The sequence below is a fragment of the Oreochromis niloticus genome, linkage group LG9, assembly GCF_001858045.2.
Source record: "Oreochromis niloticus isolate F11D_XX linkage group LG9, O_niloticus_UMD_NMBU, whole genome shotgun sequence".
Taxonomy (NCBI): domain Eukaryota; kingdom Metazoa; phylum Chordata; class Actinopteri; order Cichliformes; family Cichlidae; genus Oreochromis; species Oreochromis niloticus.
The window spans coordinates 2,638,869-2,665,286 of record NC_031974.2 but is presented as its reverse complement, the minus strand read 5'-3'; the positions used below and the strand labels follow the sequence as shown (position 1 = coordinate 2,665,286).

The following is a 26,418-nucleotide window of genomic DNA, read 5'->3' as shown; positions in this document are numbered from 1 at the left end:
AGGGAAACACACAGATGACGCAGGGTGGATACACAGACGGACCAGCAACTACAAACACAGAAGACGCGACTTAAATACACACAGAAACACAAGGAGATTACACACAGGTGGGGAACACAGCTGGGCATAATCAACAAGACGAGACAGGGGTAAAACTGAACACACTCACATGAGACGCGGACCTTCACAATAAAACAGGAAATGAGAACACTACACCAAGACGCAGACCTGACACTGAGAGACAGACAGAAAATGACACATGGAACTAAACCCACACAAAACATGAGAACACAAATCCTAAATACCAATAAACAGAAACATGGAACTCAATAACAATAATCATCATCACCACCATCACCACAAAATGAGAAAATCCAAAACACCAAGATAACTGAAACACAAAGTGCCAGAGAAACATAAGGAACAATCCATAATGCAAAAGTAAACGAAAATATAATAAACTCAAAATACTGGGTCCAAACTGACCCAAAACCGTGACAGGTGCAGGCTCCTCTAAGCATCATCGCTGTTTCAAGCCTGCAGTTTCAGATGATTCGGATTCATTAACCTACACACAGCGCTAAGAACAAAACTGCTTGTGTGTATAATTCTCTGTGCACTTTAGTTTGCACAGTCTGAGAGCGTTTGGTGTTGGTGAATAAAGGCCTCTGAAAGTGTCAGGAAATATGTGCCTTCCTGTGACTGCAGAGAGGAGGAGCCACTCTGCACATAAGAGGTAGCTTTGAAAAGCTTTAGGACTTCCAGATCAGACTTCACTTCACAGCTGACAGAGCAGGAACAGAAAAACAAGGTGAGTGTTGGTCCACATTCTTCGACCTGGTGATATACTCTGAGGTTCTGTGTTCTACTTCATGTTCTAACAGTATTTGTATTGAATAGACTTATTTGTTCAGACTGATAGTAGAGTAAAATATTCAGATAGAACAAATGCCTGACAGATATGTATGGGAGCAGTGGTGACACAGGGGTGAAAGAGTCCTGAGACCACCCACTGTGGCAGCACACGTAACACTTACTGCTGGTCTTTATCCCACAGCTCACTGTGTAAGGCACATATATGCTTGCAAACTTCCATGTTTTAAAGCTTGGTGCAAGGGAAAAAAATTCATGAATATAGAAAATTAATTGACAGTAAATTAGTAATATTACTGAAGAAAAGCACTGCAATAAGTCTGCAGCTCCTGCAGGATGCCCAGGGCGCCTCCTCATCTCTTTATTTTGTTCCTTTTTGTGTGGAATGTGATTATATCCTGTTAAAGTGCATAAGTTCAGGGCAGAAGTTTAAAAGGCAATTCCTACAATTGTTGAAGTGCCAGAATAGTCCAATCAGTTACCGCCAGCACGATGGGCGATGAGGGATGAGGAAGTGTGAACTGGTGCTGCAGTTTGGGGAAGGCCTCGAAGGAGACTGGAAACGGCTCTCGGGCTGGGCAGATCCCCATGTACTAACAAGAAATGAATGAAGGAAAGGAAGAAAGGAGAAGAGAAGATGTGGAGGGAGGGGTACTATGTGAGGGTCTGGAAGAGTGGAGGAATTCCTTCAATTTAAGTGTGTGAGAGCCAAGTTGCCACCAGGGGGTAGCAGATGGTCTGGTGGCAAGTAGAAGTCAGCTCTGGTCTTAAGTACTCCCTGGCTGATTGCATCAGGTGGTTACAGAGGTGAGGAGTGGAAACTGGGGGCCGGACAGGCTAACAGGGCCCCAGTGGAAAAACCCCGGACACTCACACGGGCCATGATGCTGAGACTTGAGGTCAAAGACAAACATGATGCCCTGCAGTTTGCGTACACAGTGAATGATGCTGCCCTCTACATGCTTTAACAAGCCCAGAACATCACTGCTCGATGATGTTCTTTGATTTTTCAAGTGCACACTAAAGATGTTAGAAGCCTAAACAACTCTGATCACCCACTTTATAACATCTTTATGAAACAACACAACGTTAGTACTGGTAGACTCCTCTCTCTGTTTTAACGTGTGTGGGGGTTACTTTATGAGATTAAAATAAGGCATATTTGTTTCTTCCAGTCTGCTCTGTGATGTAATTTTCTAATGTGGAGTATGTGATTTTTGCTTTTTTTGTTCCTCCAGTACAAATGTCAGATTAAAGAGTTCAGTGATTTAAATCATTTTTCTGTGGCCATGATTGGAGGACTGAGAAGAAACTGTTACACTGAGGGAGGGGTTTCACTTTGATGGCTGCTATGTGATTCATCCAGCCTTCTGTCTTAGGCAGCGCTGCGCGCTGAGGGAGAATAACCCTGATGGTCTAGAAATAAGAAGTTCACTCTGACCTGCAGAACCACTAGCTCTTTCAAAGAGCAAAAGCATTAGAGATGGGTTTAATCCAGCCTTGTTTGTGCTCTGATGTCTTAGAGAAGGCACGGGTAACTTTGAAGGTTTAGGGTTCTGTGAGTACATAAAGACTAAACTGATGCTAATGGTGTGAATCCTGTAGATATTCTTCTTCTGCTTCACACTCAGTGCTTCTAGTTTCTCAAACGGAGTAAGAAAAGTGCAGAGTAACCCATGTACGGGTGTGCCTGTATTTCATGCAGGCGGGAATAAAGAGCCTGACACATTTCTGCACTTTTTATTAGTCTGTATGTCGAGCAGCCCACATGCTTCTAAGGAACCTTATCAGTTTGTGGTTAGGCCAACTCTGTGTATAACATCCTGTATTCAAACATCCTGTTGTAACCCTTCATTTCACACTTTTCACTGAAACATTTTTAAGTGTTTGTTGGCTTCATTTTTCTTTTACAAAAGTATATAATTACAAACATAGTCAATTTAAACAGCCTTGAATTAGTTTAGGGGATAGTCATGACGTTACACTAAATTATCCAGGTATCTGGATTTTTTTCTTTGCATGGAGTTTTTTATGTGGAGATGACATATGATATACTCTGTGTCCTTTGCCTTGTAGTTTGTTAGTCATTTTTTTTAACCGCAAACCTTTTTTTTTTTTTTTACTTGAGCCACAGTGAGAGTCAGTGGAAATCTTTAAATCTTTCAAAATCTGGGCAAAAACCACAGCAAAGCATGTAATAGTGTCCACAGTGTCCAAGTCATGCTTTGCCTCCAAAGCTTTGCCATTATTAATTTCATCTTGGTGTGACATATGATAATGCCCTCTGCTGGTGCTGCAGTTTACTGCAACATGCTGCAGTTGAAGTGTGCGTGTCCATTTCATGGAGAGCCATGTGACATCCGTGCTGTGATATCGGGTGGATGGGAGAGCTCCAAGGAGAAAACTAGCACAGCATTTCATAAAAAGAATGCCACAGCAACAGTCAAACATGGTGGTGGTAGTGTGATGGTCTGGGCCTGCTCTGCTACTTCAACACCACTTGATGATTGGTTGATTGGTACCATGATGAACCATGAACCATTTTGCAAGACAGCAAGGCAATGATCCAACACACACCGGCAAGTCCACCTCTAAATGGCTCCAAAAGCAAAAACAGAAACAAGAAAAACAAGGAGAAGGTTTTAGAGTGGCCTTGTCAAAGCTTTGAGCTGATTTACTCTGCTGTTAATCAGAAAACCATTTCTCCTTTTTTTCCTCACTGTATATTAGATGGTTTTTTTAAGCGGTGCTTTGACTTTCTTCCTTCTCACTGTTTCTAAGGTTTTCTCTTGAACAGCTTCACTGCTTCCAGGATCCATCTCAGGGACTTATTTTGAAAAATCGCCGGGGGTGGGGGGTCATGCTCAGACACACTCAACACTTCTTTCTGACCCATAACAAGCCAGCATGTCCAAAGCTCTTTGGTCATGGATGGACTTGAAGTTTAACTGGAAACATCAGGGTCAGTTTTAATCCTTTAAAACCTGAAACATGAAATAACTGCCAGAAATCTGTGTGTTTGTTGACAGCAACATTTATACAAATATATCAAATTTTAATCTGCATACATGAGCTTTAATTTGTACTGCATTTGCTATATAAGCCATTTATATATAGCAATTTCTATCATTTTTGAGGGTAAAAAAAAAAGTCACACTGTTGACGTAGAAGTCTCAAAAACTCACAAAAAGACGTATCAAATACGACATGCTTGGCTTTAAAGGGTTAATCACAGCTGGAATTAACTGATAAGACCCCAAAATTCTCACACTCACACAAGTATCGCCTTTAAATCAGCAAATCAGCTTTCTTAACTCATGATATCAGCGATACCTAGGAACAGCCCTGGTGTGTTTTTGTCTTTTGTTTCTTTTCAAATTGAGTTGTCTATGAATGAATTAAAACACTTGTAATAACCGTATGTCGAGCCTTGATAAACCAGAAAATTGCTGTTTTTACAGTTCTGACACCTGTTGAATCTTCACACGATAAACGATGACGACACATAAAGAAGTCCTTCTGCAGACCTTGGAGGACTTGGGAGGTGATGACTTCAAAAAATTCAAGTGGATACTGAGTCAGAAGGGGGCCCTGGAGGGTTTCCCATCAATCCCAACAAGTCGGCTGGAGAACGCAGACAGGCTGGACACAGTCGATCAAATGTTCCAGACCTACTCAACCAACACCATTAAAGTTACTAAAATGGCTTTGGTGAAGATTGACAAAAATGATCTGCTGAAAAATTTGAAAGACACAACCTCAGAACCCACAGGTAAATCAGGGAAGGATTAATAAGTGGGATATTACAATGTTATTAAGAAAGAAACCAATGAAAACATTGATTAGTTCACATGATTCATATGTCATAACCATCCATAGCATTGGTAAATCAATCTAGTGTAACAGCAAAGTGTGTAATAGACACCAGAAATGAAATTACGGTCATGTTTATCGATGAGTTAGTCATGACCTTGAATCGATTTATTTTTGTTTTCTATGTGAGTTAATGCACAAGTCCAAGTTTGCAAGTTTGAATTACTGCCTTTTAAACATGATTGTATGCTTTTTAAATATGTTAACTAATAATAATAGATTGCATTTATATAGCGCTTTTCTAGGCACCCAAAGCGCTTTACAATTCCACTATTCATTCACTCTCACATTCACACACTGGTGGAGGCAGCTACAGCTGCCCTGGGGGAGACTGACAGAAGTGAGGCTGCCATATTGCGCCATCGGCCTCTCTGGCCAACACCAGTAGGCGGTAGGGTAAAGTGTCGTGCCCAAGGACACAACGACCAGGACAGAGAGAGCAGGGGGATCGAACCGGCAACCTTCCGGTTACAGATGAACTTCCCAATCCCCTGAGCCATGGTCGCCCCCACAATTATATATATGTTGCTTGATTAGGTTAAACTAATTGGGATGGTGCTTCAGATGTCATTTAAAACTCTAAAAAACCTACTAACAACATATGATTTTAAAATAGAGGATTTCTCTGACAAAAATTAGATGTAGTGCATGAAGGACATTATTCCATCTTCTTCCCGTTATTTGGGGCAGGGTCCCTGGTGTAGCAGCTTAAGCAACAATACCCAGACCTCCCTCTCCCCAGCCACCACCTCCAGCTTAGTCAAGAGATGTAATCTCCACAGCATGTCCTGGGTCTGCTCCAGGACTCATTCCTGTGGAACATGCCTGAGAGGGAGAGGCCAGTCACCTTCCTGAGAAAGCTTATTTCTCTCTTGATCATGATGGACTGGTGCAATGTCCGCATCAATCATTACTTGTTATTAATCTCTGGCTCTCTTCGCCAGCATGTCTTTATCCTGTCTTCCTTCTCTCACTCCAACCGGTCACAGCACTCCAACCATATCCAGAGATACCTAAATGCCTTCATTTCAGGCAGCAACTTGTCCCTGACCTGGAGTGAGTATTCCACCTTTTTCTGGCTAAAGACCAGGCTGGAAACCACCACCTGATGAAGCCAGCAGAAGCACATCATCTGCAAAACATAGAGATAAGATTCTGAGCCCATCAAAGTCAAAGCCTGCTGCCATCTAACATGTCTAGAAATTCTGTCCATAAAATCTGGCCAGACAATTTAGCCTAACTCTAACACATTTTCACAAAGAACCTCCAACAGGATATTTCGAGGGACGTCATTGAATGCCTTCTCCTGGTCCACAATACACATGTAGACTGGCTGGGCAAACTCCCAGACACCCTCAAATATTCTTGAGAGGATAAAGAGCTGGTCCAGTGTTCCATGACCAGAAAAAAAACCATATTGTTTCTCCTGTATCTGAGGCACTAATGGATGAACTCCTCTTTCCAGTCCCATGGCATAGACCTTGCCACGGAGTCTGAGAAGTGTGATTCCCTTGTAGCTGGAGCACACCCTCCGCTGAAGTCCCACAGGCTAACCAAGCCCAATAGGACTTCTTCAACTTGATAGCTGTCTTCACCTTCAGTGTCCACCATCTAGTTTGGGGATTACCACATGACAGGCACCAACCACCTTGCAACTGCAGCTCCATGCACAACTCCAGGTGTTGATCAGTTGACAGCTCAGCTCCTACTCTTCACCTGAATGTCCAGAACATGTGGCCACAGATTTGATGATATGGTTACCAAATCAATCATAAGATAAGATAAGATAAGATAAGATAAGATAACCTTTATTAGTCCCACACATGGGAAATTTGGTCACAGGTCATATACCTGTGACCTGTGACCTAGCTAAAACTAACAGTTTTGGCAGTATGTCACTCTGGTGTGTCATTCAGGTATGGCATGTCTAGAAGGTAGAGAGGGACAGAGACAGCTCTTTGTCAAGAGGCTACCAGACATACCACTCCAGGTAGTGAATAAACACTTGATGAATTGTACCAGCATGCCCGACACAAATTTCCTGTTGATAATCTTGGCCATCATAATAAATTGAAATGAAAAGAAAAAGCAGAGTGAAAAAGCCAAGTTAAGTGATACCACACTTGATTCGTGATCATGAATTTTCTGTACAGTATCTTCTCATTTGATTTGAGATATTAGATAGACAGGCATGCTCTGTAGAGGTTTTTAAAACTAAGCTGAAGACACATTTGTTCACCCTATCTTACATGTCTCAATTCTATGCCTTCTAGTTTTTAAATTCTTACTGTTTTTAACTTGTATTGTGTTTTTTACTTGTATTGATATTTATCGCTTTTATTTATCTTTTTAGTTTCAAATAGCTGTACAGCACTTTGTTTGAAAGCGCTTTATAGATAAAGTTATTGTTATAATTATTATTATTATTTAATAGCTTTTTCTTCTTTCAGAGATTCAGAGATTGTGTCAGCACAAGTTCAAGTCAAATCTGAAGAAGAGGTTACAGTGTGTGTTTGAGGGGATCACTAAAGCAGGAAACAAAACAATTCTGAATCAGATCTACACAGAGCTATACATCATAGAGGGAGGGACTGCAGAGGTCAGTAATAAACATGAAGTCACTCAGATTGAAACAGCATCCAGGAAACTAGACAGACCAGAAGCAACAATTAGACAGGAAGCCATCTTTAGAGCCTCACCTGGAAGAGATGAACCAATCAGAACAGTGCTGACAATGGGAGTGGCTGGCATTGGGAAAACAGTCTTAGCACACAAGTTCACTCTGGACTGGGCTGAAGGAAAAACAAACCAGGACATCCAGTTCATGTTTCCATTCACTTTCAGAGAGCTGAATCTGCTGAAAGAGGAAAAGTTCAGCTTGGTGGGACTTGTTCATCACTTCTTTACTGAAACCAAAGAAGCAGGAATCTGCAGCTTTGAAGGCTTCCAGGTTGTGTTCATCTTTGATGGTCTGGATGAGTGTCGACTTCCTCTGGACTTCCACAAAACTAAAATCCTGACTGATGTTACAGAGTCCACCTCAGTAAATGTGCTACTGACCAACCTCATCAGGGGGAAATTGCTTCCCTCTGCTCACCTATGGATAACCACAAGACCTGCAGCAGCCAATCAGATCCCTTCTGACTGTGTTTGTATGGTGACAGAGATCAGAGGGTTCACTGACCCACAGAAGGAGGAGTACTTCAGGAAGAGATTCAGAGATAGGGAGCAGGCTGGCAGGATCATCGCCCACATTGAGACATCACAAAGCCTCCACACAATGTGCCACATCCCAGTCTTCTGCTGGATCACTGCTACAGTTCTGGAGAATTTCCTGAAAACCAGTGAGGGTCGAGATTTACCCAAGACTCTAACTGATATGTACAGCCACTTCCTGGTGCTACAAGCTAAAGGGAAGAAGGGCAAGTCTAATGGCGGAGCTGACAGAGATTCATGGTGGAGTCCCGAAATCAGGAAGATGATTGAGTATCTGGGAAAACTGGCCTTTGATCAGCTTCAGAAAGGAAACCTGATCTTCTATGAATCAGACCTGACAGAGTGTGGCATCGATATCAGCGATGCCTCAGTGTACTCAGGAATGTTCTCACACATATTTAAAGAGGAGAGAGGACTGTACCAAGACAGGGTGTTCTTCTTCACCCATCTGAGTGTTCAGGAGTTTCTGGCTGCTCTTTATGTCCATCTGACCTTCATCAACTCTGGAGTCAACCTGCTTAAAGAAAAAACATATCAGTTGTCTAAAGTTTTCAGAAACAAACATACAGTTAAACAGTTTTACAAGAGTGCTGTGAAGAAGGCCTTACAGAGTCCAAATGGACACCTGGACTTGTTCCTCCGTTTCCTCCTGGGTCTTTCAATGCTGAACAATGAGAGTCCCTCACAAGGCCTGCTAACACAGACAGGAAGTATCTTACAGAATAATCAGGAAACAGTCCAGTACATCAAGAAGAAGATCAATGAGAATCTGTCTGCAGAGAAATGCATCAATCTGTTCCACTGTCTGAATGAACTCAATGATCGTTCTCTAGTGGAGGAGATCCAACAGTCCCTGAGATCAGGAATTCTCTCCACAGATAAACTGTCTCCTGCTCAATGGTCAGCTCTGGTCTTCATCTTACTGTCATCAGAAAAAGATCTGAACGAGTTTGACCTGAAAAAATACTCTGACTCAAATTCAGAGGAAGCTCTTCTGAGACTGCTTCCAGTCGCCAAAGCCTCCAAGAAAGTGCTGTAGGTGGAGTTATTAATAATTTAAATTAAGTTTAAGTTAAGTTAAGTTCCTAAAAAGTAAGAATTATTTCCAAGTCTGTGTTTATTATTGCTTTTCTTTCTTAGGCTGAGGGGTTGTAACCTCTCAGAGAGAAGCTGTGAAGCTCTAGCCACAATCCTCAGCTCCCCATCCAATAATCTAAAAGAGCTTGACCTGAGTGAAACCAGTTTGCCAGATTCAGGGATGAAGCTACTTTCCTCTGGACTGATGAGTACACACTGTACTTTAGACAGTCTCAGGTAAGATCTTAAACAGTGCAGATTTGTGTAATTTCTTTCATGTCATCTTTCTCTCTCACTGTCAAGGACACCATCATGACATCATAAATTTTAGTGTATAGTCCATATATCAGTGTCCATACATGGATGTATCATGACAAACATTTGCAACAGATATTTTTTTTACTGCTCTGTCATCAGGTGAATTTTTAAAATGAATAATTTATATCTAGCAAATCATGTAATATTAAGCACACTCACAAAATGTGCACACTTTTTGGATTCACTTGATTATTATTAATGTAAGTAATTATACTTGCTGATGCTGTCTGTAAAGTAATCTCCTTAAAGCCTGGCTTCAGTGTTACAACATGGAGAAAAACAGCCTCCATCCTCATTTATGCATGGATGCACATATAGACTCAACAAAGTCAACATGTCTGGATTCATTTACCCTAAAACTGGGAAGTTACACAAAGAGGAAGAAGGTTAACTTCAGTTGATAACCAACTTTATGTGACCACTTAGTCTGATTGCCAATATTGGGGTAAACAGGGTAAGATTACAGAAATAAACCCTGGCTATGTAGGACTGACTTTATGATACAGGGGATGGGCCATTATTCCATGTGTCAAGCATCTTAGTTCCAGGGTATTCCTGTTGAGCTGGAGTGGTGAGACAGTTACTCAAAGAAGGAATTTAGATATCAGAAATCAGTACTTTTGATTTATCCAGAACAGGGAGGGTTCATGTTAATGTCAGTGGAACTAAGTGTACTATTTTTCATTCAGTTTAAGGAGTTGTAATTTGTCAGAAATCAGCTGTAATTCTCTGGGCTCAGCTCTGAAGTCCAACTCCTCATATCTGAAAGAGCTGGAGCTGAGTTCCAATGACCTACGGGATTCAAGAGTGGAGCAACTCTGTGGTTTTCTGGAGAGTCAAAAATGCAGACTGGAGACTCTGAGGTCAGACACCTTGTTTTAGTTTATATAATGTAACAATGCTTTACCTGATAGCTGTCATCAGTAACTATCAATCATGAATTAAATACTGAAATGAATGGTACACAGTATGTTTTTCATGAGGTAACAAGTGGAATTCTACTTTCATTATGAATGCACTTTAATTGTATGCATTTTTGCTAATGATAAAATAGCAAACAAGAACCGGTAACATCAATAAATTATAGTTTATGTCAGTCTTTGCACTGCAGACTTGGGTTACATTGGAATATTAAACTGTAATGTTGGTAATGTTATTGTTTATCTAATGAAAGAGATGCTGAACTGGAATACATGTCTACAAATGACTTTTATTAGAACTTCTACTAAATGTGGGGATGTGAAAATTCTATGTTAGCATGATCATGTGTCCAAGTTCTCACCAAGTAAACTAGATGCCAGCAAAACCCTACTCTGAGGAAATGTCTCAACTTTTTGCTGCAAAATTCACCACTGTTCTTTCTATTTGCAATTTAAAATACCAGTGGGTTCAGTTACCATGGTAAAAATATCAGTTAGTGTGAAAAATGTTAGTGGCATTTTTCACACATTTATAAAATACAGCCCAAATTATTCAGTTCAATTTATTTATACAGTGCCAAATCACAACAACAATCGCCTCAAGGCCTTTGCTTTAGCAAAAATGAAAGTTTGAAGCCTAATCTTAAAGTAGAGATAGTGTCTGTCTCCTGAATCCAAACTGCAAGCTTGTTATGCGGAACAGGGGCCTGAAAACTGAAGGCTTTGCCTCCCATTCTACTTTTAAATACTCTAGGAACAACAAGTAAGCCTGCAGTGTGAGAGTGAAGTGCTCTAATAGGGTGATATGGTACTACAAGGTCATTAAGATAAGATGGGGCCTGATTATTTAAGAACATGTATGTGAGGAGCAGGATTTTGAATTTAATTCTGGATTTAACAGGAAGCCAATGAAGGGAAGCCAAAACAGGAGAAATCTGCTCTCTCTTTCTAGTCCCTGTCAGTACTCTTGCTGAAGCATTTTGGATTAACTGAAGGCTTTTCAGGGATTTTTTAGGACATCCACGGTGGCACGGTGGTTAGCACTGTTGCCGCACAGCAAGAAGGTCCTGAGTTCAATTCCGCCATCAGGCCGGGGTCTTTCTGTGTGGAGTTTGCATGTTCTCCCCCTGTTTGCGTGGATTCCCTCCGGGTACTCCGGCTTCCTCCCACCGTCCAAAGACATGCAGCTTGTGGGGATAGGTTAATTGGATAATCGAAATTGTCACTAGGTGTGAATGTGAGTGTGAATGGTTGTCTGTCTCTGTGTGTTGGCCCTGCGACAGACTGGCGACCTGTCCAGGGTGTACCCCGCCTCTCGCCCTATGACAGCTGGGATAGGCTCCAGCGCCCCCCGCGACCCTGAAAAGGATAAGCGGATGGATCCTGATAATAATGAATTACAGTAGTCCAGCCTAGAAGTGGAAGAAAATTAAAAACAAAAAACATTTTGCACTGGGTGTGTATAAAATACTCCAGCACAATATGCTGTGAAATACATTGACTTTATGTGAGTAGTGAGTAGAGTTTCTCAAATACATGTAAAGTCATCATATTTTGTTTGTTCAAAAACAGCTAGACTTCAGCATTTTTATTTTTTACAGTTGGATTATGGAGCACTGAATGATTTCAAACATTTCAAACTTTGTTTAATAAACTTACATCTTTATTTATATACAGTTTATGGAACTGCTGCTTGTCAGAGATCAGCTGTGCTCTTCTGGGCTCAGCTCTGAAGACTAATCCTGCATATCTGAGGGAACTGGACCTGAGTAAAAACAATCTACAGGATCCAGGAGTGAATCAACTGTGTGGTTTTCTGGAGAGTCCACATTGTAGATTGGAGACTCTGAGGTCAGACACTGTGTTTTAGCTGTGCTGAGATGAATATGTAGTGTGTGTGTGTGTGTGCGTGTGTGTGTGTAGACGTTTAATTTACAGGAGAAAAAAGTTTTTTACAAGCTTTTTTGGAAATCAAAATACTTTGTTGATAGTTTAAGAAATGCTGTTAAAATGTTATACATTTTGGGTTTTGCAATATTTTAGTGACTGAATTTGTGAGATGCTTCTGTTTTCTATTCAATATGCACGAAACAACCCTGGAGACCGACTTTAAAACAAATGCATAAGTCACCAGTGTGGTATTTACCAAGCAGATGCCCTGTCCCCACTGTTGTTATGCATAGATGTGAACCCAGATTGTTAGCCAGATCATTAACAATAGTGTATACTAACTTCAGAATGGATCAAACATCGGCCACCTCCTCTATATGGATGGATCTGTAGCAATGACATTGGAATGTCATTTGGACTGGAAAAGGGTAGTCGGATAGTATCCAACAGAAGAAAGGTAGTCAAAATGGAAGGAACTGCACTACCAGAAGGCAACACAGCAGACACTGAGGACATCTACTTGTACCTTGGAATCCCAAAGGCAAATAGGAACCATGAAGGGGCTGCAAGGAAAACAACGACCACCAATACAATAAGGCAAATGCTGAGGGGTCAGGAAGATTAACGTTCAACACCTACATCCTGCTAGTCATCAGAGACCCTGCAAAGATAATAAGCTGGCCAAAGGAGAAGATAGAAGCTACTGGCATCAAGACAAGCGCCTTACCATGCATTGAGACCTAAGGAGCTTGGAAGAAAGTGACTTGGCTTTCTTCTAAAGACTTTGCAAAGATGTTTCACCTCACATCCAATATGCTTCTCTTGTAAAACCAAATGGTAGAGTCCCATGTATCTATTTAAACCCCAGTGGGAGCTGGCCCTTAAGAGGTTCATGACCCTCTCATGCGCCTCATCACATAAGCCAAGGTATAAAAAACAGCATGGGTCATTAGCACTAGAGGTTTTGGGTGAAACCACTGTGAGACCTTATCTCCCTATCATGTGGGGAGTGAGTGGGGACTGAGGCACCTGGGAAGGGATCTCAAAACTGCATTGTAGGTGGCAGACAGTTTTAAGCCACTCTCTCTGTTCAATGAGTTTCAGTCACAGTGCATGTAAATCCTGTTTCACTGCTCTTACAAACTCTCTGTCCAAAATGTGAACATTAGCATCTTCAAAAGAGTGACTTTTATCCTTTAGGTTCAAATGTTAAGCTTAGTCTTTTCCTGTCGATGTTGCCCTTCTGTTGTGGTATGTGTTTATGGAGGGGCTGTTTGGTTTCTCCAGTGAAGAGGTCTGAGCACTCCTCACTGCACTGCACAGCATACACTACGTTGTTTAGTTTGTGTTTGGGAGTTTTGTCCTTTGGATAAACCAATTTTTGTCTGAGTGTGTGGCTGGGTCTGAGGTCCACTGGTATATAGTGATTGGAGAAAATTTCTCTGACAAACCTGCTACATAAGAGGTGACAGTGCTGTTCCATTTGTTACTGTTTCGCTTTAGTTGGTGTCTGACCAGGACAAGGGTCAGTTGTGCATCAGCACCAAAAGGGTAACGGTCACTTTTTATTGGATGCCAATTGTTACGGTCGTGGGTTGCTAGGAGGTTTTCCCTGTTGGAGATTGGCTGTGTTTTTTTTCCTTCTTTCTCTCCCTCCCCTCTCCCTCTTCCTGCCCTGTCTTTCAGGTTCCAGGTGCCACGGCTGAGTAGCGTTATGGCTCGTTAGCCACAGGATAAAAAAGGCTGCATTCTGTAGGCTTCAGTCGTTTGAAGTTTCACTTTACTAGACTTGTGTAAACTGAATCTGAATTTTCAGCTCGAAGCAAACTATAAAACACTGAAGAATTTCAAGCACATAATCTAATAAACTTTAATCTTTTATTTATTATTCAGACTGGAGAATTGCAGGTTATCGGAGATCAGCTGTCTGGGCTTAGCACTGAAGTCCAATCCCTCCAACATGAGAAAGCTGTACCTGAGTCAGAACAACCTGCAGTATTCAGGAGTGAAACAGCTGTGTGGCTTTCTGGAGGGTCGAAACTGTAGACTGGAAACTCTGGGGTAAGATGCCCTGTTTATGTTGTGCAGAAATGAACGTATATAAATATATAACACGTGTTTGAGTAAGAGAAAGGGTTGTCTACCCCAGCATAGACTTTCCCAGGGAGGCTGAGATGTGTGATCCCCCTATATTTGGAGCATTCCTTCCATGGTATGACAATATCCTCAGTTGAAGTCATCAGTGCTCCACCTGCACTATACACAGTGCAGGTGGAGCACCAGAATCTTTCTGAGGCAGTCTGAAATTCATGAACTCCTCCCAGACCCAAGTTTTTGCTTCCGTGACTGCACAAGCCGCATTCTGCTTGGCCTGTCGGTACCTATTAGCTGCCTCCAAAGTCCCACAGGCTAACCAATCCAAATAGGACTGCTTCTTGAGCCTTATGGTTCCCTTCACCTTTGGTGTCCCCCATCTGGTTTAAGGGTTACCACCATGACAGGCACCAACCTCCGTGTGGAGGTTGTAGCAGCTTGTAGAATTTAGAATGTAGCTCCTCCTGAGCTTACTTAGACTTAGATCCTCCCATGCTTTATGTGGCATATTGGGCGGCAAACGAACGCCACCAGGCTCGATCTTGTGCCCGGGTTTCAGCTTCTTCCAACGATATATTCGATGCCTTTAGGTCTTGATGGAATGACCTTCGCCAGGTGTTGCGGGGACGTCCTCTTGGTCTTTTAACGCCCAGGGGTTGCCAGCGCATCGCTGTTTTTGGAATCTGTGCGTCATCCATGCGGAGGATATGGCCGGCCAGTCGGAGCCTTTTGCGTGCAACGATGTTGTGAAGTTTGACTGTGCCACTCCTTCGCAGGATCTCCTCGTTGGTGATGTGGTCGGTGTAGCGGATCCTCAGAATCCGGTGAAGACATCGCTGCTGAAAGACGTCGAGCTTGGTGTTGATGCAGGCCGACACCTTCCAAGTCTCGCTGGCATAAATGGCGGTTGGGATCACGATTGAATTAAACAAGCGGAGTTTGATCTTGAGGGAGATGGTTGGGGAGGACCAGATCTTGTTCATCCTTCGAAATACAGCAGCTGCCTTTCCAATGCGGCATTTGACATCCACCTCCGCATTGCCGTCGTGGGAAATCACGCTACCGAGGTAGGTGAATTTCTCCACTTCTTCTAGCTGCTGTGTCCCGATGTAGATCCCTCGTCGTGGGTCCTTGGAGCTGACATGCATGATCTTTGACTTTTCAGAGCTGATCCTCAGGCCAATCTTGCCAGCTTCTCTTCTTAGATCGGTTGTTCCTTGCTGTAGCTTCAGCTCGTCTTCCTCAAGTAAGGCGATATCGTCAGTGAAATCGAGGTCGCCAAGATGGTCTTGATCAGACCAATGGATGCCAGCTCCTGTACAGGCACTGGCTCGCCGCATGATGTAGTCAAGGGCAATGAGAAAAAGTAGAGGTGACAGGATGCAGCCCTGCCTGATGCCGGTGGTGATTTTTAAGAAGTCGGTGTGGCCATTTCCGGTCTTAACGCAATAGCATGATTGCAAGTACAGGTCCCTGAAGATGTTAATGAAGATGGTAGGGACACCGTACAAGCGAAGGATCTCCCAAAGAGAATCGCGGTGGATGCTATCGAAGGCCTTCTTGAAGTCGACAAAATTTATGGCGAGTTGTTGCCGGTACTCGGCGCACTGTTCGATGATGTTTCTTAAGATGAAAATCTGTTCCGTGCATGATCGGCCTATCCGGAACCCAGCTTGCTCCTCTCGTAGACGTTGGTCGAGGGCACTCCTCAGTCGTCGAAGGAGGACGGTACAGAATGCCTTGTCAGGCACAGAGAGGAGGGTGATGCCTCTCCAGTTGGTGCACTCGGAGGTGTTGCCCTTCTTTGGTAGCTTGACTATGGCGCCCTTCCGCCAGTCCTCCGGCACTGTGCCACTTTGCCAGCACTTGTTGAACAGGGTCGTCAGTTCTTCCACCATGGCTTGGCCGCCGTGTTTCAGGAGCTCTGCTGGTATTTCAACTAGGCCGGCCACTTTGTTGTTCTTAAGGCTCTTGATCGCGATCTTCACTTCCTCGATGGTGATTCTGCCAGTATTGACCCCAAGTTCATCTTGAGAATCCTCCGCCTCGAAATTGTACATCTTGGTGGGCTCTGGCTGGTTAAGGGTCTCTTGGAAGTGTTCGGCCCATTGTTTGTTTTGCTCTTCTTGGGCGATCAAGAGCTTCCCATTTTTGTCCTTGACCGGGACGTTTGCATTGGTCCTTGATCTAGTAAGCTCGTTTACGATGCGGTATAGGATCTTAGAATCATTCCGATTCCTCCTGAGCTACATTCTAAAATTAGTCAGGTTCTTGCCTCTTTCTGTCCTTCTGTCAAGTCAAATATTCGAAATCTTGGAGTAATATTTGACTCTTCTCTGGGCCTTCACTCTCATGTAAAATCTTTGTCTCGTTCCTCTTTCTTTCACTTAAGAAACATCTCTAAACTGTGACGTAAGGTCTCTTCACCTGAACTGGGAAAATCTCATTCATGCATTTGTGTCATAACATTTAGATTACTGTAATTCCCTGTTTACCAGCTTGGATAAATCATCTCTCTCTCGCCTCCAGGCAATACAAAACGCAGCAGCCAGACTACTAACTCATTCTAGTTAGCCTGCTCACATTACTCCCATCTTATATTCTTTACATTGGCTCCTAATAGAGTTTAGAATTCTGTGGATTCTTTTAAAAAGCAGTTAAAAACTTTTATGTTCAAACAATCCTTTTGTTGGTCTATGTATGTTATATTCTTCACATTATTTAACTTAGATTTAAACTTTTACATTGTGTATAATGTCTATTGATTGTACTGTTTATTTTAATCTTTGTGTACAGCACTTTGTGACTGCCTGTCTGTGAAAAGTGCTTAATAAATAAACTTTACTTACTTACTTACTTATGGACACCATTACATTCAAACATGGTGTTTGTCATGGACAAACTGTGGTTTGCGCAGAAGTCCAGTAACAGAACACTGCTTGGGTTCAGATCTGGCAGGCCATTCCTCCCAATCACACCCCTCCAGGTCTCACTGTCATTGCCTACATGAGCATTGAAGTCTCCCAGTAAGACAACAGAGTCCCAAGGTTAAGTACCCTCAAGCACCCCACCCAGGGACTCCAAGAAGGTCTCGAACTCTGAACTGTCATTTGGCACATAGGCGCAGACAACATTCAGGACCCATTCCCTGACCCGAAGGTGCAGGGAACAAACCCTCTCATCCACTGGAAAAAAACAAGGGGAAACTAGGATAGCCACCCCAGCCCGCTGCCTCTCACTAAGAACAACTCCAGACTGAGTCTAGCCCCTCTTCAGGTGTCTGGTTTCAGAGCCCAAGCTGTGCATTGAGGTGAGCACAACTATATCTAGTCAGTACGTCTCAACCTCACGCAGTAGCTTGTAACACCAGTCTGGTGAGGCAGGAGCGGCTAGCAGGTTCAGCGGGCATGTGGTGTGGAGGTTAGTTGAAATACCTGTAGCCAGTCGGTTAAATCCAATAACAGACCTTTATTCGCCGTCAGAAACATTACACTTTATAAGCCGGGTCCCCTCGGCAGTACTCGTCCAAGCATACATGCGCGGGGATTGGTATCGCCAATGCCAGCTTGTTACAACAGAAAAGTGTTTTCTTGGAGAATAGAACATGAGCAGCATGGAATGGCTGCCGCTAACAACACACACTCACTAGGAGACCCCCAAAGCTATTACAATAGTAGGGCAACCCCCCTAGTGGTGCTATAACCCAAAAGGGTTGTTACAAGCTCAGGCTCCCTCCCCAGCAGAGAAGTGACATTCCATGTCTCAGTCACTAGTGTCACTTGTCTGGTCCCGCAACCAGGACCAAATTGTCATGGGAGAGCCTACCAGGGGGGCAAAGCCCCTAACAACATAGACAACATAGCCACTGGGATCCCCGGGACACACAAACCCATGCACCACAATAAGGTAGCGATTCACAGAAGGGTGTGTGTGTATATATATATATATGTATGTATATATATAAATATAAATATATATATATATATATATGTGTATGTGTGTGTGTGTGTGTGTGTGTGTGTGTTTGCACATGTTTAAATCCATGCATAGTTGGAATTTCAACACTTTTGTTTATATATACACATACATACATATATATCTCATAGGAACATCATCTTAATATTTCTATATATAGTGAAACAACAACATACAGTCATCAATTTGAATGAAACTTATGTTTCACTCATTGTTTTGTTTGTATTTTGGTATTTTTTATATTTCATTCAGAATTTCAATTTTCAGCTTCTATGTTCAACTTCTACATTCTGGATCTTTTTCAGCTCTAAACAGATATTACTTCCTATGCTTTATTCAGATTGAGGAGCTGCAGTTTGTCAGAGATCAGCTGCCTGGTTGCAGCTCTGAAGTCTAACCCCTCCCATCTTAAACATCTGGACCTGAGAGGGAACAAGCTGCAGGATTCGGGAATGAAACAGTTGTGTGGTTTTCTGGAGAGTCGGCAATGTAGACTGGAGACTCTGAGGTCAGAAACTGTGTTTTAGTTGCACTAAACTGACAGAAGGCTGATATTATACTGAGCCACATTATTTTGACTGTTTCAGTCCAAAAGCTACACATTTAAAACCTTAATATAAGAGAAGTCTTCGAGGTGATAATTTACTCTGATTTTTACCTTCTTCTTTTGTCAGGAAGAATTCAGACCAGGGCTGAAACTAGACATTCTTTTTTTTATTGGTTAATCTCTGAAGTATTTATGATAGTATTATGGCCATTGTAGGTAAAGCCAATAAAAGGAAAAAGAGAAAACCATTATAGGGACAGGAGGTATATTATAAAGTAGTACATTATTTACAAAAACAGGCAGAAAACAAGATCCAGGAAAATGAGAGATGTGTGGTCATGAATGAAAAAGATCACAGACCAAGAACTATTAAACTGTGGGAAACCTAAATAGAGCCAGTGTGTTTAACACCTTAAGTCCAGGACCCATCCAGACTCCACTGCCGCCATATATAATTCACTCTCCTAGTTCTGTACTTCCCTCACAGAGTGCACCACCATTTCATCAATATCTCCTCACACATCAGAAAACAGAGTCTGTCTATTTCTGCATGGCTGCCAATGTTTAGCAGTGAGATGAAGAGACAGTTGGAGGGACTAAGCCAGAAAAAAAGCTGTTGGTTCAAACAGGTTAAGTCACAGGTCCTGAAGACCTGCACTAATCATCTGTGCAGATTTTTACAGCACATCTTCAATCTTAGTTTGAGCCAGGAGAGGATACCATTACTCTGGAAGACATCCTGTTTTGTCTCAATACTGATGAACTTTGCCCTATCTGCCCTCTATTGCACACTTGTTACCTTAACATCTTACGTCATTACATTTTTTTTAACAGACTAGGCTTGGCCAGTCTTAGGCTTCAGAGTGCTACCTCTCTTGACTGATGGCAGTTTGCTTTCTGCTCTGAAGGGCTCAGCATGTCTACCCTCAATGAGCTCATTCTCATCTGAATTAATCTGGCAGCACTGTGAAAATTACATTCTTTGAGTTTTCCAAAGGGTTTACCACAGTCCAACCTATATGGCTTCAAAAGATGGACATGGCTACTCTAACCTCATGGATCACTGACTTTCTGAGACGACCTCAACAAGTGAGGTGGTCTTTGTGCACTACAGAAGACCATACATGGTTCACAGAATAAGTCCAGAGTAGGGCAGACACCCCTTGTACATAAATCCCTGTACAGAATTTGTTGTTGGGAGGAATACAGGGGACTAGTGGACTACTAGTGGTGTGGCAATAACCACCTTACCCTAAAGATGACAGTCAAGAAAAAAAAGACATGGTGAGATTTTGTCGAGGCCCAAGCCTGAGTTGAACACCATATCTAACCTTGGAGAAATGGTAAATTTGGTGGAGGGCCTCATATACCTGGGTGTTTACCTTATCAATAGACTGGACTGGAAGCGTGTCATTGACTCTGTCTATAGGAAAGACTAGTGTAGTCTCTACTTCTGGAGGAAGCTTTATTTTTTAAAAAACATTATAAAATAATTTTTAATGTAGTGCAATCTGTTGCTAGTGAAATTTCCTTTGCAGCTATCTGTTTAGATAACAGCTTCAGAGTCATACCACCAGAAAGTATAAAATGCTAATTTAATAATAATAATAATAATAATAATAATAATAATAATACATTTTATTTATAGGCGCCTTTCAGACCCTCAAGGTCACCTTACAGTAGCACATAAACAATACCATAAAAAACATTAAAAAAGATGTATATATAGCAAACATGGTAGATAAAATTTAGACATAAACAATCATAAAAGCAAATATAAAAACTGAGCAAGGTAAAAATGGCCTAAGACAGATCAGGTGTATGCAATTCTGAACAGATGGGTTTTGAGTAGTGATTTAAAAGAGGTGAGACAGTGTGTGATCCGTAGAGCAAGTGGAAGTGCATTCCATTTGATGGTGGAATTTGAAGTGCAATATACTGCCAAAAGTATTCAGCCCATCCAAATAATTGAATTCAGGTGTTCCAATCACCTCCAGATCCCCAGGTGTATAAAATCAAACACCTAGACATGAAGAGTGCTTTTGCAAACATTTGTTAAAGAATGGGTTGCTTATAGCAAAGTGAAAGTGCCAAAAATCGATTCTGTTTATCTGGACATAGGATTTTCAGTGGGAGAAACATTTCGTCACTCATCCAAGTGACTTCTTCAGTCTCAGCTGACCTATTTAATTTGTCATGACCATTGATCAGTGACCATGAGTACCATTCACAGACAGTTGGGAATTGCGGAAGTTACAGCATTGTAAGATGGTGAAATGGTCACTAAAAAGGCTAAGCCCAGATTAACAGAATCAGTTCTTTGGGATTTCCTTATGTGGATGATTGAGCATGCATGAAGACAAAGTGGAAGTGATTGAACATGGCAGCAACTCAACTCAGAGTGGGGGTAGTGGTTTTTCAGAAGTTGGGTTTGTTCCCCTTGTTTCAGTGAAAGGAACTCTTAATGCTTCAGCATACCAAGACATTCTGGACAATTGTATGCTCCCAATTTTGTGGGAAAAGTTTGGTGATGGCCCTTTCCTGCTCCAACATGACTGCTCACCAGTGCAGAAAGGAAGACACATAAAGACATGGATAAGTGAGTTTGGTGTGGAACAATTTGACTGGCCTGTACAGAGTGCTGACCTCCTGAATTCTTGAAACAGCTTTATTACTACACTTGCAGGCAACTGAAATACAAAGAACTGAACTAAACATACACTGAGAAATATTAACAATGAAACTACACTGGAAACAGACAGGACACACAGCTGGCGAAATAAAGGGAGATCACGACAATGGACAGCTAGAGATACAGACAATATAAACAGGGGAGGAAACAGGGGAAGCAAAACTCATCATGATGCACGCAGGACAAGTGGGTACCAGAATAAAACAGAAAACAGATGATATACACAAAGAAAGGGGAAAAAGACACTGATTTTGACTAAACAGGGAACCAGAGAGAGGCAACAAGGCCAAAAAAGAAGTATAATTAAACTCAGTACTACAAAACACTAAAACAGAAACTTAACACAAGGCACTGACAAAATAAGGCTGAAAGTGCAGATTGCAGAGACACAACCTAGACACACAGAAAGAAAGGGAAAAACACAGAGAAAAGACTGACAAAACAAGAAGGGACACGGGGGAAGCATGATAACAGTAACCTAAATCTAGATAACAAACTAACCTGGGGATACACAGAGGGATTACAAAGAATGAAACACAATACGACTGTAACATGAATAACTTCACAAACCCAAAGAAAATCATGAACACTACCATCATTTACAATTTCTTTTCTCAGAAATCTATAACTTCCAACAACACAAGGGCCAGAAAATTTAAAGACCTGACCTCACCGTCTGAAAATTGAACTCTCCATACTATATTTTACTTTGACAAATCATTCAAAGCAATATTTGTGAAGATAAATGATCAGTTTTTCAGAAATGAAATGCTTTTGGATGTTTAGTCCTGTATTAAATGTCTTTGTCATTCTGCAATATAATTTCCTTAAATCAGATTGATGGGCTGCAGTTTGTCAGAGATTAGCTGTACTCCTTTGGGCTCAGCTCTGAAGTCCAACCCCTCCTATCTGAGAGAACTGGACCTGAGTCACAACAACGACCTGCAGGATTCAGGAGTGAAGCAGCTCTGCGGTTTTCTGGAGAGTCGGCACTGTAGACTGGAGATTCTGAGGTCAGACAAGTCATTTTTTCTAACTTATCATATGAAGATTGTGGTGACACAAAGCTCATGTTATAATAAATCTCTGGTTATATATCAGAGGAGCAAGGGTGGACGACAGAATGAAAAATAGCTAAAGAAATAATGGTTTCTTTCAAAGGCTGGTTGAAATATGTGCAATATGCAAAGACCAAACATCAGTGTATAAATAAAAAAAAATATATATACATATGAGGAATCACAGAAAAACAGCAAAGGTCAAACCTAAATAGTACATGGAAGATACAGAGGCCATAACAAAACAAAGAAAAAAGGAAAGAAATGAAAAACAATAGAAAAAAAAGACTATATGTACACACAGAGGGCTGAATAAACAAAATGAATTAGATGGGGAATGTGGCATGGAGAAATACCTCTCGGCAGCACCAAATCATAACTACAGTCACCTCAAGGCGCTTTATAATGTAAACTAGACCCTACAATAATACACACAGAAAAACCCACAATCATATGACCCCCTGTGAGCAAGCACTTTGGCGACAGTGGGAAGGAAAAATTCCCTTTTAACAGGAAGAAACCTCTGGCAGAAATAGTGCTCAGGGGGGGCGGGGCCATCTGCTGCGACCAGTTAGGGTGAGAGAAGGAAGACAGGATAAAGACATGCTGTGGAAGAGAGACAGAGATTAATAACAAGTATGACTGAGTGCAGAGAGGTCTATTAACACATAGTGAGTGAAGAAGAAACACCCAGTGCATCATGGGAATCCCCCAGCAGCCTACACCTATTGCAGAGAGGTGACATCGACATCACTGGAACCAGTTTTGGATTAGATTAAAACCCCCAGGGCCTTCACCCCTGGCCATTGCCTGATTCATTCTGCAGAGGATCCCTATAGCTCCTCTTGTGATTGGTGGGCCCAAAAGAGGGTGGATCCATGTTGCTCTTTCAGGCTGAGCCCAGGGAGGTCCCATGAGCCAAAGCTGGGCCAATTAAAAAAAAAATTGGCCCAGCCATCGGGGCGGGGGGCTGGGAGGAGGTGTTGGCTGTCCGATTGGCCTCCCTGCTGCTGCGGAGCCTGGGGCGGTCTGCTTGCCTCCACCCCGGGGGAAAGGGTCACATCTCTTGGGTCTGGGTGCCGTTTCCCCCTCTGGGGGCGAGGGTACCTGGACCCAGGGCATAGAGTATGTTTGGGGAGTATGATTGTGTGTACATGTCTATGTATGTCTATCCCTACGTTGGGTGAGTGCTGAGTGTTTGTATATGTGTGCATGAGGGTGGGAAAGCATGTTTGTGTCTGTGTGTGCCTGTTTGTCTGTGTCTATATGTCAGGTCGGGTCTTAGACTCCACCTCCCTGGGTACTCCCAGGCCCTCCAAGTGTGGAGGCCTATCTCCCCTCACCACACTCCCTGCTGGTAACTGATGCCCTCAGGGGTTGGTGCATTGGTGGTTCTTGGTGTCCGGGGCTGGGCGCTCAGGTATGCACCGGCTCACTCCCGGTGGCTACTTGGCGGGGTCCGATGCCTGTCGCTCGGTCAGGCCTCTTCCGGGGCAAAGGGGGCCCTCGGGCCTCCGGCCTCGGGGCCTGCAACTCGGTTCACTCTGGCACAGCTGGCTGCCGGCAGAGCCGGCGGGCACGCCGGTGCAGCCCCCTCTGGCTTCTGCTCCGTGGCTACTGGGTGACCCCCTCGTCTGGGGATCTCCTCAGCCCTTCCCAGGAAGGTGGCACGGATGTCCCTCCGGTGGTACTCCTTGGGCTCTCGCACTCTGGGTCCTCTGGATGTCTGGAGCCTGGATCTCCTCCATGCCTGCTTCATGCCCTGGGGGATGGGGCTATGGGCCTCCACACCCTCTAGCAGACCGTTACATGGGAAAACCTTTTGTATACAAGCGCGTTGATCCACACAGGTGTGCACACGGGTGTTCACTGTTCGTAGACATAAACTACACCTTTCTTAGCTGCTACTTCAAAGCACATTGTGCGCTGTCTGTCCTGTGTGCTGCACAACAACTTTCAATATTTAGTATTTACTGCTGTTCACACTCAGCTAGATTAACGTGATGGTGTTGTGTTTAGTATGTTGCTTTGTTTTTGTTTGGTTTTTTTTGCTTGTCTTCTCTTCTTTTTCTCTCAACAGGTGATCCAGGAGATTTTTCTTTTTTTTTTTCTTTCTCTTTGTCTTTGTAAGTGCCCTTTCTCACTGTCCCTTTTCCCTTCTGTTTTTCTTTTCCTTCCTCTCTTTCTTTCTCCCTTTCCTATCCCCCAGTCATGTCTGTCCCATCTGTAACAACTGAAAATAAAATAAATAATAACAACAAAGTTTGATCAAATGGACCAATACGGCAATGCCATGATGATCCATTTGGCAAAATAAATCCATTTGGTATCCTTGTTGGTCTTCAGACAACAATTCTGACGGCTTAAGAACCAAATGGGACAGACAAAAAAAAAAAAAAAAAAGATATTCATTTAAGTTATTTAAGGTAAACAAACATGTATCTCATAGGAAAATAGCAATAGCATCAAAAGACATAGAGATACACCTTTCAAAACTTTTCAAAGCATTTCTTAAAGACTTTTGGCTTGTGCTGTTTGGATTTTTCTTTTTCTAAATTTATATATTCTAAACTTTCTTCTGCGTGGAAGAGATTATGAAACACTGAATAATTTAATTTAGAAACTTTGTCTAATGACTTTGTTCTTTCTTCAGACTGGATAGCTGCAGTTTGTCCGAAATCAGTTGTGCAGCTCTGGCCTCAGCTCTGAAATCCAACCCCTCACATCTAAAAGAGCTAGACTTAACTGACAATAAACTGAAAGATGCAGACATGAGACAGCTGTGTGATCTTGTGGAGAAACCAAATTGTGGACTGAAGACTCTGAGGTCAGTGGATGGTTTAAGTGTGCCGATGTTGCTTTACAGTTATTACTAAAGTTAAGATGCAGTATTTTCTGTAAACTTATAGCCTATGTGGCTGATTTTCCCCATGTAATTGTCAGATATTTGTATAGCTGTGTAGATAGCTGGGTCAAGTGACAGCTTTGTAAGTAATGGTTTAATTACAGCCACCTTAAAGGCTCGTAGCGCATAGCCTATTGAGATAGCAGATACAGAGAGCGTAATCATGTTTAAGATTGAAACATTAATTAACTGTAGAACTTAATTGAGCAGTCTTGTAGCATTACTTTGATGATGGTTTAGGGAAAGTGACTATTGAAGCCAGAATGATCAATCTGAATAAAAGAGTCTAAAGTGGAGGTGGAGCTCTCATACCTTCAGTCAAGCCAGGCTCCTTTGACTTTGTCTGCTGATGTCTGACTATCCCCCCTCCACTGAAAAAAATTGAATCGTTTCCCATGTTCACAAATGTCTATGTATATTTGCAGGTGGAAGCTCTCATAAACTGGTGCGTGCTGACAGAGAGTGAGCTGTGTCCTGATGATACGGAGAGGCTGAAGGAGCAGTAGCTTGTGTGTACAGATCCTCTGAATGGGAAACATCACTTCTATCTTCAAAAATCAAAGATGATTTTTGAAGATAGAAGACCTCAACAAGCACAAAGAATTAGATGGAAAGGTCATGTAAAATGTTAAAAAAAATTAATCTGTTACACTAATTACCGTGAAATCCAACTTTTAACTGTAATGTAATACGATGATGATCTGATTCAATTTGTGTTATCATAATCAAAAAAAAAAATAAGGATGAAAAGATACACGAAAGTTGACGTTGGTTATAAGCTGATTAAACTTTTGATCAATAACTGTAGAATAGGGAAGTGAAAGCTCTGCGGATGTCTTATGTGGAGATGCTCAGTTGGGATGTGCCATCAACATTATTTGTATTTACATGTTCAATTGTATTCTGTTCTTTCTCACAATAAACTTCTGTCTACACCAAAAAGCTGCTGGTGTCCCAGAATTTTAATTTTAACCAACACA

General features: G+C 42.3%; 1 protein-coding gene across 3 annotated transcripts; it reads left to right on the top strand.

Annotated features, from left to right (window-relative positions):
- Nucleotides 1-736: 736 nt before the first annotated feature.
- On the top strand, nucleotides 737-26,176 carry LOC106097235 (NACHT, LRR and PYD domains-containing protein 3). Of its 3 annotated transcripts, XM_013267104.3 has the most exons (11): nucleotides 737-811; nucleotides 4,335-4,645; nucleotides 7,197-8,997; nucleotides 9,103-9,276; nucleotides 10,047-10,220; nucleotides 11,955-12,128; nucleotides 14,061-14,228; nucleotides 18,577-18,744; nucleotides 22,312-22,488; nucleotides 25,187-25,360; nucleotides 25,864-26,176. In XM_013267104.3, the coding sequence occupies exons 2-11, from the start codon at nucleotides 4,369-4,371 to the stop codon at nucleotides 25,877-25,879; spliced, it is 3,303 nt and encodes a 1,100-aa protein (XP_013122558.2). In that variant the 5' UTR covers nucleotides 737-811; nucleotides 4,335-4,368; the 3' UTR covers nucleotides 25,880-26,176. The 3 variants fall into 3 exon arrangements, 2 of the variants coding, with proteins under 2 accessions (XP_013122558.2, XP_019210478.1); XR_002059927.2 differs by lacking the exons at nucleotides 22,312-22,488; nucleotides 25,187-25,360; nucleotides 25,864-26,176 and adding an exon at nucleotides 15,038-15,328 and having other exon boundaries at nucleotides 18,577-18,687; XM_019354933.2 differs by lacking the exons at nucleotides 18,577-18,744; nucleotides 22,312-22,488; nucleotides 25,187-25,360; nucleotides 25,864-26,176 and having other exon boundaries at nucleotides 12,515-14,126.
- The last annotated feature ends 242 nt before the right edge of the window (nucleotides 26,177-26,418 follow it).

Coding starts and splice junctions, on each gene's coding strand:
- LOC106097235 (XM_013267104.3), top strand. CDS start 4,369: ATGACGACACATAAAGAAGTCCTTCTGCAGACCTTGGAGGACTTGGGA. Junction 8,998..9,102: donor AAAGCCTCCAAGAAAGTGCT/GTAGGTGGAGTT, acceptor TTTCTTTCTTAG/GCTGAGGGGTTGTAACCTCT. Junction 18,745..22,311: donor TGTAGACTGGAGACTCTGAG/GTCAGAAACTGT, acceptor TCCTTAAATCAG/ATTGATGGGCTGCAGTTTGT.